This window comes from Sphaerodactylus townsendi, linkage group LG09 (assembly GCF_021028975.2).
Source record: "Sphaerodactylus townsendi isolate TG3544 linkage group LG09, MPM_Stown_v2.3, whole genome shotgun sequence".
NCBI lineage: Eukaryota > Metazoa > Chordata > Lepidosauria > Squamata > Sphaerodactylidae > Sphaerodactylus > Sphaerodactylus townsendi.
The window spans coordinates 14,626,846-14,647,409 of NC_059433.1; the positions used below are offsets into that span (position 1 = coordinate 14,626,846).

Genomic DNA, 20,564 nt, shown 5'->3' on the forward strand with positions numbered 1-20,564 from the left:
GTTGTGGGGAAGGGGAAAAACAATCAACTTGCTCATAGCATCAAACCTGGGGCAAATCACAGACATTGAAATGGCATAGCAGGCATGAAGTGAAACCCCTTTCCCCACCAACGTGGTCCCCAACCAACCACCCCGCCTCCACTAGCCTCCCCAGCTTTTTACAAAAATGTAAAGAGACGGGGTATCCTATAAAGCAACGGTTCTCAACCTGGGGGTCGAACGACCCTTTCACAGGGGTCTCCTAAGGCTCTCTGCATCAGTGTTCTCCATCTGTAAAATGGATAAATGTTAGGGTCGGGGGTCACCACAACATGAGGAACTGTATTAAAGGGTAACGGCATTAGGAAGGTATAGAGCTGTGGTGGCAAACCTTTGGCACGCCAGATGTTATGGACTATAATTCCCATCAGCCCCTTCCAGCATGGCCAATTGGCCATGCTGGCAGGGGCTTATGGGAATTGTAGTCCATAACATCTGGAGTGCCAAAGGTTCGCCACCACTGGTATAGAACCACCGCTATAAAGGATTCCCAGCACCTTGACTAATTTTTCATTCATTGTAGTGAACAGAGTGCCAGTGAGAACGGGGAAAAATTTCAGTCCTTGCTCCTCTCTGCATCTTCCTGATAGCCTTTGGGCAGATCAGCGTCTCTCATTCAAATGTAAGTCAGAGGATAAGCATAACAATGGAACTCCTGAGCTTCTAAGAACGGTGAGATCCCAGTGCAACAAAATTCCACCCTTGGCTGTGTCCATGAAGAGATCCGGGTTTTTCAAGTATACCAGAGAGGGAAACCCTCAATAAACAACTGCGACAAAAAGTAAAATTAACCCACAATATTTTCTTATATAAAAAGGACAATTCTCCCAGAAGTATAAAAGGACGCATACCGTCTTCAAAACGAGTAGAATAATAAAAGTCTGTTTCAGCCTTATCACACATATGAAAGCATCCAAATGTGACTTTTCTTTGAAAGTGAGAGAAGACCTCCAAGGAGTGCATACAGAGTAAGGCTGATGTTCCTGCATCCAATCCATTATTAATTCCAGAAGGGAACACTGATTAGGAGACCCAGTGGGCAAAATGCTTGCTTTGCCTACGAGCAACGGGCTTCAGAACAAGCTTGTCTTACTTTCCAAGGTGACTTCTTAGATGTTCTGGTGACGATCTGATTCACAACAGAGCTATCAAGCACAAAATCCATCCTAACGTGCACCATATTCTGTGTGTGCATGTAAATAAGACTCCGATCCTAAAGGAATGTGTACATGTCAAGGTACCCTCTGTAGCATCAAGTTTCCCAGGGATTCTTGAAAGTCATCTGTATTCATCTCTCAGGTTGACTGAAGGTTTTTTTTTTAAAGTCTCCATTGTTTGGTCACAACGAATGGTCCTTGGTTCCTTCCCACAGCTCTAGTCGCTTTGTGGTCAGCAGATGGGCCACTCCGCTTAACAGCATCGAGAAGATGGTGAAGGACATGACAAGGACATAGTGGCTGATGCTGCAGGCGGACAGAAAAAACACTGGTTAGAAGGGAAAAGACCACAAGTCAAGATGCTTATCGGAAACTAAGCTTATTCGTAAATTAGAGCGAGATAATCTTGATTGCCACACCGGCCAGACAGCTCCATCGATCAATATCAGTTTACCAACTGAGTTAGCGACAGCGGTACGGATTGCAGAGACAACACAAAAATCACAGGCAGATTTAATCTCTCAACATGCAGGTTTGTAATAAGCTGGGAAGAACTGCAAACTGCTTACCCGTATATACCGGCGTATAAGACGACTGGGTGTATAAGACGACCCCCCACTTTTCCAGTTAAAATATAGAGTTTGGGACATACTCGCCATATAAGACTACATCCAATGCTTATGGCATGCAGCTGCTGGACGTCCAAAGAATTGTGCTCCGAACAACTTGGGGAAATTTTCCCACTCAGAAGAAGAGGAGAAACTTGACCCCCCCTTTCACATTCACCAAGTTTCCAGATCATCTCTCCCTCTGGGGGGGGCACACTGACAGTCTCCCCGTCAACTGCTCCAGGCACCACCACTGCCTTTCACTCCCCCCACCAAGATCCAGCACAGTGCTGAGGGCAAACGCTGTGCGCCAATGCCAGGGGAGAGGAAGAGCGAGGCGCCGGGCACCCCCAGAGCATGCAGGAGAAGGAGGGAGACCTGCTGGGAGGTCCGTCTGGAGGGAGTAGCCAGCCCCACGGACACCGACAGGGCTGACTCTATAGGTAAAGCATGCACTAGGATCATGGCAGGTGGTGGCAACGGGCTGCAGTTGCACAGGCAGGGAGGCAGGCAGGTGGCTGGCCAAGCTAGAGTAGGGCAAGTTCCGTGTTCAGGAGTGAGGAACTGAACCCAGTGCGCGGGGCGGCAGAAGCAGCAGCAGCAGAGCTGCTGCTCCAGATCCTGGGCGCTCAGTACCACCCGCTCAGTACCCGGCGTATAAGACGACCTCAGACTTTACAGATGATTTCCCAGGGTTCAAAAGTAGTCTTATACCCCAGTATATAAGGTAGAGTGCCATAGTGACCCAAACTACTATGCATACGGATTGCTACCAGGACTGCTACAGGTAAGATTCAGAGCTCCGGGTCACCACGAATTCCCCCTAGGTCCATGCGGCCAGACAGAATAAATTGTTTTTTTTAAAATGGCTACCACATTTTCAAACAGGCCCCAGAACCGATTTCCCAGTCTAAAATCACCACAGCTCACCAAAGAAAGAGAGCCTTTAACAAATACACAGCTTTGGGTCAGAATGACACAGGTGGGACTTCTTTCTAAACAGGGTAATGGGAGCTACCATGCTGCTCGTATACTTCATACAGCCTAGCAACAGAGCGACCACTGGATTATCAGGGAAAGAGGGTGTTGATATCTGGTTTTGGACCATCAAGGAAGTACAGGGGTAAGATCCGGGCTTTGGAACATCTTGACAACACATTACACAACGATAAAATTAACAAGGGCTAGCTGGAGCTTGAGACACCAAGGTTTTAACCTAGAACCAGTTACTCATGCAGAAGTGCGACCAAAATAAAAGACAAGTTAGTTGCCTCTGACTTCCCCAATATAAGTCGAGATGGAATCTGTGAAGAGTTGAAAACAAGCATCACTTTCTGTGTGTATGGAAGCATTTCAGACTCCTGAAGGTTCGTGAATCCCAGTTCATCATGACCAGTGTCCCCTAGATCAGAACCAGTCAGGTCCTTTCCACACGGGCCAATAAGCATGGGTGAAAGGCGGGTTACACGAACCCGTTCACATGGATGGCTGTCCTGTGGTGTCACAGGCTTTTTTTGGGGGGGGGGGGCTCTGCCTCCCTCCGAAGCACAGCTTCAGAGGCAGGCACAACTGACCCCCAGGGCCACAAAATGGCCCTTTGTCCCTGCGTGGCTCCACAGATGGGAGCCGGGGACTGTGATTCCCTTGTTGGACCACAGCCGCCTAACGTGCCTCACAGCCACGGCTGTTTGCTCGGCCACAGCAGCGGGGGCATGTTAAAACAAAAGAACTGCACATAACACAGTTCTTTAAAAACCTGTGGGGGGGATGCGGAGCGGACTCACTTTAGGAGCGGGACCCGTGCGAAGTGTCCCCCCCCCCCACCCGGGTTTTATCCTGCCCTTAACCCGTGCGATGAGCCTTAGTGAGCGAGGGAAAGACACACGCATCTGAGGGAAGATAAATGTCAACGTCCCTCATAAGAACGCGGGGAGCTGCCTTATACGGAGTCAGATTTCTGGCTGATGAAGCTCAGTATTGTTGATTTAGACTGGCAGCTGCTCTCTGGCATCTCAGGCAGAGATATTTCATGTCACCCACTCCCAGGTATCGAACCTGGGATCTTCTGCATGTCAAACAGATGTTTTACCACTAAGCCACAACTCCCCCCCCCCCCGGAACCTGGACTATTGTACCAGTTCCAAACAGATCGTGATCCTTGCTTTTAAACATACATGGGCTCTTGATTTTTTAACGCACAAAATTCACGCGTGGTCCTTGAAAGGGGGTAGTTAGCTACCTACGCAGGCATCTGAGACTTTGCAGAATGTCTAGTATATGCCGCACAGCACATTTACGACGAGTTGCAATCATTATAAATGAACTTGTTTAGGGAAAACGATTCATAACGATTGCAACTCGTTGTAAAAGTGCTGTGCGGAATCACTCTTTCTTAAGTAATAACAGTAGCTCCTTCTAAAAAGCAACCCTGAAAGGAAACACTTCTTCACGCAACGTGTGATTGGTGTTTGGAATATGCTGCCACAGGAAGTGGTGATGGCCACTAACCTGGATAGCTTTAAAAGGGGCTTGGACAGATTTATGGAGAAGTTGATTTATGGCTACCAATGTTGATCCTCTTTGATCTGAGATTGCAAATGCCTTAACAGTCCAGGTGCTCGGGAGCAACAGCCGCAGAAGGCCATTGCTTTCACATCCTGCATGTGAGCTCCCAATGGCACCTGGTGGGCCACTGCGAGTAGCAGAGAGCTGGACTAGATGGACTCTGGTCTGATCCAGCTGGCCTGTTCTTATGTTCTTATGTTCTAATTTGTTTAACTGTGCGGGGCTAAATTAGCATGCTCTGGAATGTTAGTGAGTTTTTTTCTCCCGGCACAAGGCACCTCTAAGGTCAGACGGATTGCAACCCCAACTCAAAGTCGACACCCTGCTTATGAAAAAATGACAATCTTTCCGCTCCCGAATCGCCGTGAAGATGTGCGGACAGCGAGCAGTGCGAAAGAAGAAAACGCTCTCCAAGATTTTATTAGTAAACAGGACAAACAGCCATCCATCAAAGCACACCTGATTACCTCAAAGAGCTGGAGAGTGAAAGGAACGGCAAAGTTTTAAATCATATTAAGAAAGCCGTGCTGCTCTTCCTTAAAAAATAAAGACGGACAACCTCCTCCGTGCCCCCGCCACCTTCGTAACAGAGAAATGGAAAAAGCACATTCCACAAAGAAGGTACAAGTTCAGAAGCTGATAATATTCAATCTGGTTTGTCAACGGGCAGGAGCAGCCGCCCGAACAGCCAGGTCGGCCCCCTTTGGACTCTGCCGTTCACGGGAATGCTCACAATGAACAGATAACAGGGACCTCGCTTCAGAGACAAACCTAATATCCCAACCCAGCTGCTATAGCTGATTTTTTTTTGCCGGGGGGAGGGGGGGAGAGGGACACTTCAGGATTGCTAAAAAATGAACATTTGCTTAAAAATTTGTATCTGGATTCGAGTTAAAAACATCCTGCAGAGCTTTGTGACAGCCACATTCAGAGACTTCTGTGCTTCTCCAAAGGATGGGCTGCCAGCCGGGAATAAATTAGGCCTCTTCACACTTTTGGCAATATATATATATATTGGGATAAGAAAGATCCCAAAAATTGTCATTAAAGAGCTTCTCTATATATAGAGAGAATTATCCTAAGAGAATCTTGTGGTTGCTTTGAAAAATTCAAAGGACTTTATGTCTTCAGATTTCACACGTGTGTATGCGTTGTCAGAGTATCTGATTAGGATTTGAGAGATACGGTTCAAGATCCCCACTCTGCCATGAAAGCCTGCTAGGTAACCTTGGACCAGTCATGCATGCTCAGTCTAGCCTACTTCACAGGGTTGTTGTGAAGATGCAATGGAGGAGTGGAGAACAATGTGCAGAGAATGATGCCCCTATACAGACCCATGGTACAGCTTCATTTGGAATACTGAGTACAATTCTGGTCAGGGGCCCCTTCCACACAAACCTTTTCAAATGTTTTGAAGCAGGAAATATATTTCCTCTATGGAGTTTATTTTATTTATTTATTTATTTATTGTTTAGTTTTATATCCCGCCCTATCCCCGAAAGGCTCTGGGCGGCGTACAACAAAGTTAAATCACAATTCGGCTAAGTACAATCAAGACTAAACAATTAAGATCCAATATAAATAAATTACTAGCTCCCCATTTAAAACAGCGGTTAATACAAGTTTAAAATCGAATTGGGCGCCCAGCAAAGCCATTTTTTAAAACCCTCCCTAAATGGGAAGATTGCTGACTCCATCAATAAAAGATGTAAACAAACAAAGATGGGAGGGGGGCACACCATCAACGGCTGGTTACTCCAAAGGCCCGGTGGAACAACTCTGTCTTGCAGGCCCTGCAGAATTCACCGAGGTCCCGCAAGGCCCGGACAGCTGGAAAAAGAGTGTTCCACCAGGCTGCGGCCAAGGCCGTAAAAGCCCTGGTCCGCGTGGAGGCCAGCCGTATCATTGAGGGGCCGGGGACCACCAGCAAATTGGCCTCTGCTGAACGCAGAGGCCGAGTAGGGACATATGGTTCCACATTGTTTTTACTCCTTTTGTCTCCAAAAACTTATCTGCAGCCTCAAAATGTTTTAAATGAATGTCTTTTCAAAACGATTCTTTGGTTGAAAAGTTTTCAAAACATCTTCAGCGGCAAGTGAGATTTTTAAAAGACATTTTCCACACCTCTACGCAGCCTTTCTCTTCAGCGCCATTTTCTGAGCTCGTTTGGTTCCCCCTCACCTGTTTCTTTGCACCTGTTCTGTTTGGGGCGGGGGAGCTAATCTTTGAAGCCTCAAGTATATGAGGCATAGAGAATCGCAGCACGAGGTTGGGAAGCAGAGAAGCATCGATTCAACACCTACCTCCAAAGAAAAAAGGGAAAAAATCACATAATGGCAGCCATGAATCGTTTTGAGGGGGTGAGTGCGGACATACATTGTAGTAAAGGGGAGAGGGAATTGAAAACATTCTAGAAACGTTTTAGGTGATTTGTGCGGAAAGGGCAAGGGTATCTCATGAGGACATTGTAGAGCTGGAAATGGTACAGAAGGGGGCAACCAAGTGGATTAAGGGGTTAAAGTACTTTTACTAGGAGGAAAGGCTAAAGATTCTCAGTTTAGAAAAGTGACAACTAAAGGGGGAACATGATACAGGAGTATAAAATTATGTACGGGGTAGAGTGAGGGTAGGCAGAGAGATCTTTCTCTCCCCCTCCCAAGCTTGAGGGCTTCCAATAAAGCTGACGGGCCGTAGACTCAGGAAAGACCAAAGAAAATCCCTCCTTACCCAACCAGTGATTAAAATGTGGAATTTGCTGCCAGAGGATGTAGTGATGGTTGCAGGCAGAGACACATTTACAAGGCGATTAGACAGATTTACGGGGGACAGGATGCCAGAGTAGATGGTCTGACTGGGCTCTTATGATGTAAGTCACTTTGGTTACCCACTGCGGGGAAAAGTCTGGGTATAAAAATAATAAATACATAAATGAAATACACAAGTTAAAATACATAGCCTAATGCAGTGGTGGCGAACCTTTGGCACTCCAGATGTTATGGACTACAATTCCCATCAGCCCCTGCTAGCATGGTCAATTGGCCATGCTGGAAGGGGTTGATGGGAATTGTAGTCCATAACATCTGGAGTGCCAAAGGTTCGCCACCACGGGCCTAATGTAATGTCGAAGGCTTTCACAGCCAGATTCAACTGATTGTTGTGGGTTTTCTGGACTGTGTGGCCGTGGTCTGGTAGAGCTGGTACATAGCCTAAAATAATCTTATTCAGCGAAAAAGGTCTGTTTTCTTCAGGAGACTCTTTTCTGCTTGGCCCAGAGTCCTCCCAGCAAGCTGCCAGGGCAGAGTGGCTTTCCAGATCCTGGTTGCCCAGATTCTGCTTCACGTATAGAACTTTCACACATTATTATTTCCAAATAAATGCTCAAAGTCATGGCATGAAAGAAAGTACGATTCTGAAGGTTTTCTACAGCCTGGATACCAGCTGTGTATAGCAGGCCCTTTCTGAGCAAACCTTTTAAAACGTTTTGAGGTAGGAAATAAATCGTGTCCTCCATGGAGTTCTGCACTGTTTTTCCCCCTGACGACCAGAAAACGTTTTATTTCCAGCCTTAAAATGTTCTAAATTAATCACCCTTTAAAATAACTCTTTGGCTGGAAACATTTTTAGAACAGTTTCACTTTCTGTGCAATCTATTTCCTATGTTTTCCACACTTCTGTGCTGTTCCCAGATTTCCTCGGCACCATTTTATCATGTTGTTACCGCCCAGGAAAATAAACAAAATATTTTCCTGAGTCAGGTTGTCTGACTACACTGGTTCGATGCCCTGACGCAGAGACTTGCGTGGCTCAGAAGCCTCCATAAAGCTCACAGAGAACGCTTATGTATGATTGTGCCAATGCTATATGGTTTCCCTCTTGCTTGTGCCATTCTAGGATGTAATAAAAGCCCCTTTAGAGTTGAATTTATGATTTTCTTACTGCTTAGGATTTTAGTTTGACTAGGCCCCCAGTTAGTGTAAGGTTTTGTTATTATTAATTTAGGAGAGTCTTGCCTATAAGCATATGTATTTATCCCTTAAGGTTTCCCTAATGTTTAAGCTTAGAAATGTTATTTTTGAAATTTGTGTCTGATAGCAAAAGCAGTAGCCTGTAAGGGCTGATATTAAGGGACAAGAAAGTTGGCTCTGGAATGCAGCTTAGACCAACACCCAGCCAACTCCGTAGCAAAGACAAAGACCCTCTTTGGACTTGCAAATCAAATCTGTTGCCAGCACCCAGAGGTCCCCAGCCGTTGGAAGACATGCAGGGACCACCATTGGACAGTTTGAACTTTTCTTTGTTGCAATAATGTGAGGCGGGAGCCTCAGGGTATTACTAAAGGAAACAGCCATCTGATAAAGGAGATAGCTGGGTGCGGTAGCGAGCCCACCTGGATTTCTTGAATGAACTGTTATCTGCTTTCCCTTCAGCACCATTGCGAGATCCCGCGAGAAGATGTTTGACAGCGGGATTTTGCAATCCCATTCAGAAGTTGTAACTGTATCTTGCTTTTGTATTGTTGTTTTCTTATTGGTGTTTGGTGAGGGACTTGCCCCCTCACCTCCCCTTTTCCCTGCCCCTTTGCACCTTTGAAGTTTTGGAATAAAAGTTCTTGCACTGGGTTGCAAGAGCGCGATTTCTCCTGCCCGAGCTGTGACCATCCCCTGCAAATAAAATCCTTTTGCTTTGAAGAACGTCAGCTTCCTGCGTCTCATTAAGTTGCTGAGCTGAAATCACTTGTTGTTACCCGAGCAGCGGCGGTAACAATGTCACTGAGCTCACTCCGTTCCCCCTCGCCTGTATTTTGTTGTGATTTTGTTTGTTTTTCCATTTTTGAGGGGGTGCTCTTCCACGCATGACTATACAAGATATAGAAAACCGCAGAAAGAAGCTGGGAAGCATTGAAACATCAATTCAACTAATAAGTCGAAAAGGGGGGAGGGAACACAACAACAGACATGAATAGTTTAAAGCGGGTGACTGCAGACAAACATCGTGGTAAAGGGGGAGATTGAAAACGTTTTACAAACGTTCTAGGTCAGTGGTGGCGAACCTTTGGCACTCCAGATGTTATGGACTACAATTCCCATCAGCCCCTGCCAGCATGGCCAATTGGCCATGCTGGCAGGGGCTGATGGGAAATGTAGTCCATAACATCTGGAGTGCCAAAGGTTCGCTACCACGGTTCTAGGTGATTTGTGCAGAAAGGGCTGAAGTTGCCCGATCAGCCTCTTCATAGTCAAATCAATTCTCAGAGCCAACAATTGGCTCTCAGGCAGGGATTTTTACAATGCTACTACGCAAGATCAAGTTACGGCTAGCAGGGGTTGGTGACAGTCATCTTGACTACATGTAAAAACCTGGATTCTGAAAGGATGTTCCAGGGGTCACTTCTGGTCTCTTGACCTCTGCTAAAATTTAAAACATCCTGCCATAAAAACCTGGACTACAAATCCCGGGCCTTTCCCCACTCTCGTCGTTCCCCTCTATGCCACGCGCTGTTCTCAGCGCGCAGCATCCCAGGCGCCGTTAAGAAGAGCGCCTGGGATGCTGCTGAGGGGCGCGACAGCAGCAGCTTCGGGGCGGCTGCGCTGTCGCCGCCCCTCTCAGTGGGGAGTGCCGAGGGACCCCGCGCTACTCTCCTCGAGTAGCGCAGGGCTTAAGGTAAGTGCGGAAAGGCCCCCCAACTCCTCTGTTTCATTTTTAAGGCCTTGGTTAGCATGCTGCTGACCACAGTGGGGAAACCGAGAAGTTCTAGCCAGATAAGAAGTGTGGAAAGGTCACAGCAAAGGGTGAAAAACAGCTTAATTCAGGAATGTTAACCAGATTAGTTTGGGTTGAAACTCCATGTATGTTGTTTTTGTTCCTTTTTTAAACACTTAATTTTTTCAAAAAGGCTGTCCAACTCACCCCAAAGGGGATAAATATTTTTATCTACAACTCTGTGAAATTAGCTATATCAGATTGGCTTTAAGGAGCGCTAGAAGCAGACGCTCAGAGGACTTTATTGCAAATAATTCTTCCCTTTAATTCTGATCCCCTGGGTTTTGTTGAGGGAAATCCTGTTTTTCTTCCAGTCTGGCAAGATGCAACTGCGGGTGAGCTGGTCTCTATTAGCTGGACTAGCCCTTTTGAAAAAAAATGTGGAGGAGAACCCCTTGGAATCCCATATTATCCCATTCCAAAATGGGGACTGACGCTGAGCGGCACACGGGCAAAGTGGATGCTCTCTGCGACAGCTGCTCAGCAGAGCTGAGGCAATGGATTGTTGTCACGCTAATTAAAGCTTACAAATGGAGCTGCTGGCCAGGGCCCCTTCCGCACATTCATTCATTCATTCATTCATTCATTCATTCATTCATTCATTCATTCATTCATTCATTCATCAAATTTATAGGCCGCCTCATCCCTGAAGGGCTCGGGGCGGCTCACAACACGGCTGTTTTCCAAAACAGCAAATCAATACAACATAAAATCTAAACCCATTAAAACTCAAGCAGCAACTAATAACAATAAATATAGATTAAAACAACAAAGATTGTGTAAAAACACACACGCAGGCGCCAGATCTAAAGGCCAAAAGAAAAGGGAGGGGAAAGCAGGGCCCAAGATGGAGTCAGGGCCCTACCAAGATGGAAAAAACAGGCAGCTTTAGTTTCAGTTTCAGTGGGGGGCGATAGAACCGCGGCCGGCCCCTCCAAAAGCCCGGTGGAATAGCTCCGTCTTACAGGCCCTGCGGAACTCACCAAGGTCCCGCAGGGCCCGGACAGCTGGAGGGAGAGCATTCCACCAGGCAGGGGCCAGAGCCTTAAAGGCCCTGGCCCGGGTCGAGGCCAGCCGCATCGCCGCAGGGCCAGGGGTCACTAGCAGAACAATGCACTTTCAATCCACTTTGCAGCTGTGCGGACTAGCAAAATCCACTTGCAAACAATTGTGAAAGTGGATTGAAAGTGCATCATTCTGCATATGCGGAAGGGATCCACGAGAAAAGATGGGGTGTGATTCTGGAGCTGCTTATGAAATCAAGGGGAACAGGCTGGGATTGGAGACTGCATCCCACAAGCATTTCCTAGAATTTTAAACACCTTTAAATGTCCCTACTGTGGAACTGTTCCATTCTCTTTCCTCCTGAGCTGATTATCCAAAGATATAGAGAGGCCTGGTCTCTTAGGGGCCTTGTTTTCATTAGTCCACTTGTACAATATTCTGCTTTCAACAAACCCTTCCTTCGAACAGGCCTTTGGGGGAAGTGAGGATGAAAGAGAAGAAGAACATTGGATTGACACCCCTGCTTTTCTCAACTATACGCTCAAAGTGGCTGACAAACTCCTTTTCCCTTCCTCTCCCCCTCAACCGAAACCCTGTGAGATAGGTGGGGCTGAAAGAGTTCTGAGAGAACTGTGACTGGACCAAGGTCCCCCAGCTGGCTTCATTTGCAGGAATGGGGGAAAAAACCAGTTCACCAGATAAGAGCCTGTCGCTCATGTGGAGGAGTGGGGAATCAAACACCAGATTAGAGTCTACCTGCTCTTAACCACTACCCCACACTGGCTTACTGAGCTGCTGGCCTGAGATCACCCAGTGAGCTTCACATCATGGAGGGGATTCGAATCTGGATCTTCCAGACACTAGTCTGATACATACTAGTTTACATACAGACAGAACAATGAAATGCATTCCCCCACAATGAGCTCAGCTGCTGGTTCCATTCAGAGGTGGGATCCAGCAGGTTCTCACCAGTTTCCAAGAGGGGGTTACTAATTGGGTCCGCTTTTTCACCTCCACACCCTCGCCTCCCCGAGAGGCATCCTGCCTTTGAACATGAAGGTTCCATATATCAATTGCAACTAATAATGTAACTCCCTGAACTGGGTTAATCCCTGTCAGGTACTGCAATTCATTGATTCTCAGCCTTTCGTGCCTTTTATCTCACCAGTCTCTATCAAAGAACCTGTGTGTTTCACCATTGCTGTGTTCAGATTTCTGAGTTGGGGCATTTTCTATAATGTGATAATGATTTAGAAATGACCTAGTGCAAAAAAAAAATTGGGGGGGGGTCGTGGTGGGGTGGCTGCCCATGGGGGGGCATCCAACGCAGGTTTTGCCCAGGGCTCAGGTTTGCCTAGGTATGCCTCTGCCCCCTTTGCTGAGGGGGGGGGCTGGCGAGGGAACCTGTTACTAAAATGTTTGGATCCCACCACTGGTTCCATTCCTGGGAGGGTGCGCCTCACCTCCCACCAACCAAACAGGAAGAGGGTTTGGACTCACTGGATTGGGAATGTCATAGGCTGTTGGATATGGCGGAGCTCTTTAAACGCTAGTACCATGGAAGACCCTTTCCTATCAGGTTCATCACACTGTTCAAATGCAACGTTTAAGGGCTTGCAACCACTGGTGGGATTCTATTAATCTATCTACTGGTTCGGTAGATTTCCCCCCTCCCGCCGCCCCCCCTTCCCCCATCTCACACTTACCTGGCTGCTGTGGAAGAGGCCGGGCTTCTATCACTGCCAGGGGATCTGGATCTGCCTTTTACTTTTTTCCAGGCTTTTCCGGGAGTCTGAAAGGCCCCAGGGCTGGAAGCGAATGGCCTTTCAACACCCAGGAGAAGAATGGTGCCTCGGCTCCAGGCTCCTCCGGGGCTCTAACAGTTCACTTGCTTTTCCTTCCCTTAGGTGGTGGGATGCAACTGGTTCGGCGAACCAACTCTAATTTAGCGACCGGTTCTGACGAACCGGTGCGAACTGGCTGAATCCCACCTCTGCTTGCAACTATGCAGTGGTAGTTGGGAGGCAGCATCAATGGCCCAGGGGGTTCATTCCATGGGAAAGATCAAAGCACTGGGCCCTCACCCATACGACTACAGGCCTTTAAAAATCACTGGAGTGCTGTGGAATGAACCTATGGAAAAGTGGCATTAATGTATCCTTTGGATGCCACCAGAACAACACTGACACCCGCAGGCCTACATCCAAAAACCCCTGAGCAGGGGAGGAAATGGGGAAGATCCAGTGGTGGGATCCAAAAATTTTAGTAACAGGTTCCCATGGTGGTGGGATTCAAACAGTGGGGTAGCACCAATGGGGCTGGGCGGGGCACGACGGGGGCATGGCCGGACATTCCGGGGCGGGCATTAATAATTTTTGTGTTACTGTAAAAAACTCTTACTGTTAAAAAAAAGTTCCTAATTTCCAACTGGTATCTTTCTGTTCATAATTTAAACTCATTATAGCAAGTCCTATCGTCTACTGCCAACAGAAACAACTACTTCTCCTCTAATTGACTGCCTGTCAAATACTTAATACTTTCGAATACTTAATTTTGTTTCTAGAAATCAAAAGAAGGATACTTTCCTCAAACAAGGAACTTTACCGTATTTCTAAAACATGTTTTTAAAACAGCCCAACAGGGAGAATTATCCCGTTTTCTACCTTCGCTAACCAGCCACATAGGAAACAACAGGACTTGATGATTTTTGGACCTAATGGAATTTCTAAAGGAAAAGCAGACCCAATTAGTAACCCCCTCTCGGCACACACAAATAATTAGTAACCCACTCTCAGGAACTGGTGAGAACCTGCTGGATCCCACCTCTGGGAAGATCCTAAACAGCTGAATACCACCAGGGCTGAATTTATGTCTCATTTGTGTGCAGGTATGTCGGCTGGGTGTGGCCAGAGGTGCTAGCCACTTGGCAAGAGCTCTTGGCCAACAGGCTGATGCCCACAGGCTGTTTGCATTTTAATTCTTTTATTTCCCCCTTTAAATTGCATTGTTTAATTTGATGGTCGTTCCTGTATTTTACCATTTTCTATAAACTGCTTGGGGTCCCATCAGTGAGAATATCAGCACAGAAAATCCCAATAAATAAAATATGAGCCTTTGGCTTTTTTAGTTACTTTCTCATTAAGTTGTAAATCTTATTATTTTCCAGAAGGTGGAGGAAGGATGCTTTGGGACTGCTAAATTTCATAGATATAGTTCAGTGGTGGCGAACCTATGGCACGGGTGCCAGAGGTGGCACTCAGAGCCCTCTCTGTGGGCATGCACGTACAGAGTTCGTCGTGGGGGCGGGGAATCACCCACACACACACACACCTAGGCTGGCCTGGGCCGCTGGACTTGATGTGCATGCACCTCAGTGAGCTCCAGGTGGCTGCTGCCCGGGGGGGGGGAGCGAAGCGGCAGAGATGCTAGAGAGGCGCAGAGTGGCGCATGTGGGACTTGCTGGAGGCTACAGCAGGCTGGCCCCTGCTCGAGGGGGTTATTCAGGTTAAATTGCTGCGTTGGCACTTTGAGATAAATAAGTGGGTTTCGGGTTGCAATTTGGGCACTCGGTCTCGAAAAGGTTCACCACCACTGATATAGTTCATGTGACACCCACAAGGTTCTTCTTAGTTTATGACAACAATGCTATTTATTATTTATAGCCTGCCTTCAATGTACTCGATGTTTTACAGAAACAAATACCATGGCTGCCCAGCTCGCTCACAGCTGAAAAGAGCGCGAGGGAAGAAAAAGGACAATGTTTCTTTGCAAATGAATAAATAAAAATAAAACGCGCACATGCTAAGGAAAGCAGAGGAGATGCCAAGCAGCGAGGGAGGTTTGCTTATTCAGGCACACTGGGCAGACCCAAGAGGCTGTAAAGACCATGAAAGACAGCCGGTCCATTTCCAGTGATTTGCAAAAACAGAACACAGCAACACATCGCCCGTGCAGTGTTGCCCCATCGTGAGTGACATTTGTGAGAAATGCACCAACAGGCATCTCCTCCTATCATGCCGTCTTGAGACATGCATGGATTCAGGACTCCCTAAGTTGCAAACCCCAAGGTCTCATGGGAAGTGTCGTTTTTATTGTGTGCATCTACATATCTACCGGAGAAATTACCAGACGTGGTCAGTATTTTCGTTGAAACCATCTGGCAACCATATGCCTGCCTTGCCCACTGCTCCTCTGCACCCCCTTCTTCCTCATTGTATCGGTGCAGAAATGCCAACCCAATGAGAATCCCCACCCCCTACTCCCTAGATCTGAGTTACAGCTCAGTTGTTGGAGGGATGAATGGGAGGGGGGTGCCAATTTCATGCCAGCATTTGGGGGCAGCATTGATGGGCTGGACACAGAATTTGCACATGAAATATCTGCCTGAAACTGATGAAGGGTCAGATATTATTATTTTTTTGCTCTGATGCTGTAGGAGGCCCACAAGTTGTGCTCAGGAAGAGTCTGACATTACATGGATTCTCCCCAGAAGAGTGGGGGCCACGCAGTGAACCACCGGAGGAAAAACCCCTGTGTGGAAGCAGCCTTGGTTAAGAAACCAATTAACACAGACATGCACATCGCCTGGTGGCTCCCAGATCAAAGCATGAACTAACACAGTGATGGCCAACCTATGACCCATGTGTCTAAGATGACTCACACACGTGATGGAGCATGAAGCTTAGCCGCAATTGGGGAGATATTATACTTTTTGTACTTTACTCCACTCCTATCCTTTCAAGTGACAAGTCTTAATATATTTATAAAACGATGAGGAAGATTTATTTCAAAACATCCACTTAACTGCAGGAGGCGTTTCATTTTCATGTTCACAAATTCTCCAAGTCTACAGACGACCAGCTCTCTGGGAGAGCCCATTGACTGTGATTCGTTCTTCTCACTGGAAGCTGGACTTGTGAGACTTTGTGAGTTTATTTGTACTATTTGACGACACCATTTTTGTGATTAATTTCTTTCTGGACACCAACATACTGAGAGGTTTATTTAGGTGATCCCTTCAGAGTCGTCTCTAGCATATTTCTGTGTGCAGAGGGCACACAGTGATCCTGTTGACGCTGCCACATTGTTATGTGGTGTTTTCTCTATTGTTCTTGCATTTTGTAAATACTACATTAAACCGCTGTGCGCACATTTGCTGAGTCTAAATTTAGCAGCCCGAGTACAGTTATCTTTATTTTGTAGTGTTTCTTTGTATAATACATGGCACCACATATGATCGAATTGTATTTTTAAAAAACAATTGAATATGTTTCTCTTTTATTCAGGGGGAGGGGGCTGACACGCCAGCAGTCAAGTTCGGCATTTCACGAATTTTCAACACGCCAAACCCAAAAGCTTCGCCATCGCCGAATTACCATGATATTCGCAACAAGGTTGTTTCCCTTTGTGCAAGCCATCAAGCCGTGACCATACCTCCTGAGGCGTTTAGGGGGGGGGGACAAAACAGGGAGGAAAAATGGGATTTATTCCTTCCTTACAAGATTGTGCCGGATGTAGTTGTGCAAGGGAACTCTCGGCAAAGAGGCCGTGGAGGAAAAGAAATCACACTTCCGACAGAATGCAATTAAAAGCAATTCCTACTACATTTGTTATCACATAAAGGCAGCCTGCCAATAGAGCTGAGGCTATCAGAGACAAGGCCTGCCGTGCCCACAGGCAGACTGGCCTGGAAAATTAGTTTTCATGCAGGAGTAGCGTTGTAATTTTAAAAGGAAACAAAAAACCCCCCACATTTCTTGAACAAAAAGTCAGTATCTAGTTAAGACAGGTTGGCAGGATTTGATATTCTTACATCATTATTGCCGTATCTTTGCCTCAGTCCTCAGCAGGTGGAATATCTAAAACACGGCTTCTTCATCTTAGTTTAGGGTAGACTAAGGTGACCAGATGGTCACCTTTGTGAACCGGGGTGGGGGTAGGCAGCCGCGCGTGCAGCCACAGGAGCACACAGCCTTCTGGGGCAGCGCCCCAGAAGGCCGTGCGCGCCTGCGGCCCGTCAATCGCGCTCTTGACAGCGTCGCTGCGGAAGGGGCTGCCGCACTGCTGCTTAAGCCAGAAGGCAGTGCAGCAGCCTCCCAAAAATCGGGACAATGGAAATAGCCCACAGGACGCGGGACAAATTGTGTGAAGGCGGGACTGTCCCGCCAAAAGCGGGATGTCTTGTCACCCTAGGGTAGACCCAATAAGAACATATACAAATCAGTGAGGATTGAAACTGCAGGTATGATTGTAGTACAGCAGAGTGAGAAACTAAACGGACGCAGGAGACGTGCATTTTAAAAATATCTAGACATCTAGACATTCAGAAAGACGATTTGGTAAAGTTGTCCTAGGACTCAGGTCCTTCCCAATGCTGGCATAAGACTGTACGCCTGAATGTTTCACATAAACACATACTCTCCTGAAGGTCCTCGTGAAGATAGTAAACGTCTTCTGCCCACACTTCAGGCCAAAATATTTTAAAATAAGGGACAGGGATAAATAAGGGGCAGTTTTTGTTGCCTGGTCGGAGACTCTAGAATTACCACACTTGTTGCCAAATTCCTAGCAATGAAATCTTTTAAAAATCAAAATATAACAACATTAACCCACCTGTTTCACAGCCGGAATCACTGAGGTGCTGTGTGGTTTCCGGGCTGTATGGCCGTGTTCTAGCAGCATTCTCTCCTGACGTTTCACCTGCATCTGTGGCTGGCATCTTCAGAGGATCTACAGCCCGGAAACCACACAGCATCCCATTAACCCACCTGTTTCATAGTAATTGTTAAAACTGTTTTGATCTTGCCGGCCAATATTACATCTCCTAGCATCCATGTTTTAATTGATATACTTATCTTTACTTCTATTTTGAAGGATTTTAAATATGAGGTCTTAGGAACCGATTGGTAATTCATGTGAATAATTCCTTCTGTACTTTCCTTGAAATCATGTTTGTATTTTGTGACTGATGTAGTTTGATGCCCCCCCCACCCCCCCACCCCCACTTACCTTAGCTGGCTGGAGCCTGCCGTGGGCCACCCCTCAAGCAGCCTGGCAGGGCGGGGCCAAGGAGCCAGTAGAGGCTCCACTGGCTGAAGGATCAGCCTGGCGGGGCAGGACAGAGAGGAGGGGTGTGAGGAGCAATTCTCCGCCCCCCCCAAATGACCAGCTGGCGTGCGCCCAGGGACATGTGACCCCCACATTCCCCGTGACTGCTCCGCCTCTGGACTGGAAGGGTCTGCATTTTAAACCCTCTAGTCCTGAAAAAATCCAGAATCAGCCGTTTGAGTGAACCACTGTGCTCTTGGAAATAGCCTCCTACTTCTTTTCTTCCCCGTTAGTATCATTTCTACTGTTACTACTGGTAACTTTCTACTCCCGTAATATTTTTTTTGATAAAATAATTTTTTTGGGGGGAAAAGTAGCAAAATTTCTTTTACAAGTGACAGAACTTTCTAAGTAACGTCCAATGCTAGATACAGTTTGTCTGTGTTTTGAATGTACTTTTGATTTGTACTTCAGAAATGTCTGTAACGCTCTGGAGCCTATTTTAATATGCCTAATAAAGGTTGTTAGAAAAATAAACAACCAAGATATGTGTCATAGCACCAATGGGTATAATAGACAAGTTTCTGTTATACACAAGGATTGTGACCAACTAGTGGATTAATATTGCAATCTAAATGCAAAGCCACGGCTTGGATCCCATGCACATTTCCATGTGCTGTCCCCCGGAAGCTACATTTCTGAGGGTAATTCGGGCTGCTCTCAGAGGAGTGAATTGGCAAAAATTGTCCTTCCCCAATACCTGTGGAAATCTATACTCTGTTCAACAAGAAGACTTGTGCATCAATCCTCCCCTTCTTCCTGGACCTTCTTTGTGGGGGAGTGTTCCATGGTGGTCCTAGTGTCCACCCATACTTACATCTATATGATGAAAGAAGTATGGTTCTGTTATTCCCTTCCCCAATACCTGTGGAAATCAATCCTCCCCTTCTTCCTGGACCTTCTTTGTAGGGGAGTGTTCCATTGTGGTCCTAGTGCCGTGGTGGCGAACCTTTGGCACTCCAGATGTTATGGACTACAATTCCCATCAGCCCCTGCCAGCATGGCCAGTATGGTTCTGTTATCCCCTGTCCCCACACACAGTTCAAATGAACAAACTTTAAAAATACAGTTGAGGACTGGCCAGGGCAGATCCCACGACCTTGTCTTGAAGATAGAGATTCGGCGACTATGGCACAAACCAGCTGAGATCATCCCAGTGGTAATCGGCATCCTGGGCGCCATTCCGAAAACATTGGGGTGGCACTTGAAACATCTTCAAATCAACAAAATCAACATCTGGCAGATTCAAAAGGCAGCCCTGCTGGGATCTGCACAAATACTACGCCGATACATTACAATGTCCTAGGCCTCTGCGTAAAGCTCAAATGGTAATGAATGGCCAACAATCAGCTAAAGAACTGGCAGCTGTGATATTAAGCAAAAATAAGAAGAATTCAGTTCCCCCCCCCACCCCTGCCTCCCATCTTTGTGCCTGAGCAGAGTCACTTACTTGGACTATACATTAACAGTGCAGTTGAAGTCTTTATATGCCTGACTTTCCAATTACAACACAAAGGTACAGTCTATAAAAAGGTGCTATAAAAAGTTTAAGAGACAACCTGAATAAAGTTCGCTTGGATGCCTGTAGGAAACACAGACTTTTGTCTGGAAATGTAGAAGGGGAAAAAAAGACCCCAAAAGGTTAAAAAGTCCTAAAATTGTCATTACATAAATTATGGTTTATGTGCAGATATCTTAACGGGTAGATTTGAGAGTCAGTTCTCTCATTGTGATGTTGAAGTCATTGGAGAGCTCGTACACACCCTTAATCTCTAAAAACTTGTAAAAACCTTCCATTATCAAGATACATACACACTGAGGCCCCTTCCGCAAATGCAAAATAATGCGTTTTCAAACCACTTTCACAACTGTTTGCAAGTGAATTTTGCTATTCCGCACAGCTTCAAAGAGCACTGAAAGCAGTTTGAAAGTGCATTATTTTGCACGTGCGGAATGAGCCAGAATCTGGGAACATCTCACCAGATCCATGCCTTTGTAAGCAGTATAGATCTTCCAAAACTACAACACAGAACTGAGAAAACATTTACACAAATTCAAGTCATCTTGTACAGATGTCAGAACTTCTACCATTATCTGCTGTAAAGTCTGACAACCTGGCTACAGGTATTTAGGTGAAACCCACAACCAACCTTAGAATATACTGGTGGCACACCACAACTGGTTTAAAGATTTCTAATAACTTGGGAAGAAGGATAAGCTCCTCATGGGAATTAATTTTGTACGCATTTGTTTACTTCATTTGTACCTCATCTTCTGCCCAACGGGGACACAAAGCGGCTCACGTTGACATCTTCGCCTTTAT

General features: G+C 46.5%; 1 protein-coding gene across 1 annotated transcript in view; it reads right to left on the minus strand.

Moving 5' to 3' along the window:
- Positions 1 to 422: 422 nt before the first annotated feature.
- The window catches only part of PIGN (phosphatidylinositol glycan anchor biosynthesis class N), a 158,250-nt gene continuing 138,108 nt past the window's right edge, over positions 423 to 20,564 (minus strand). Inside the window, exon 28 of the mRNA XM_048508505.1 lies at positions 423 to 1,502. Coding sequence (XP_048364462.1) covers positions 1,379 to 1,502 — 124 coding nt within the window. The 3' untranslated portion in view covers positions 423 to 1,378. The remainder of the gene's footprint in view (positions 1,503 to 20,564) is intronic.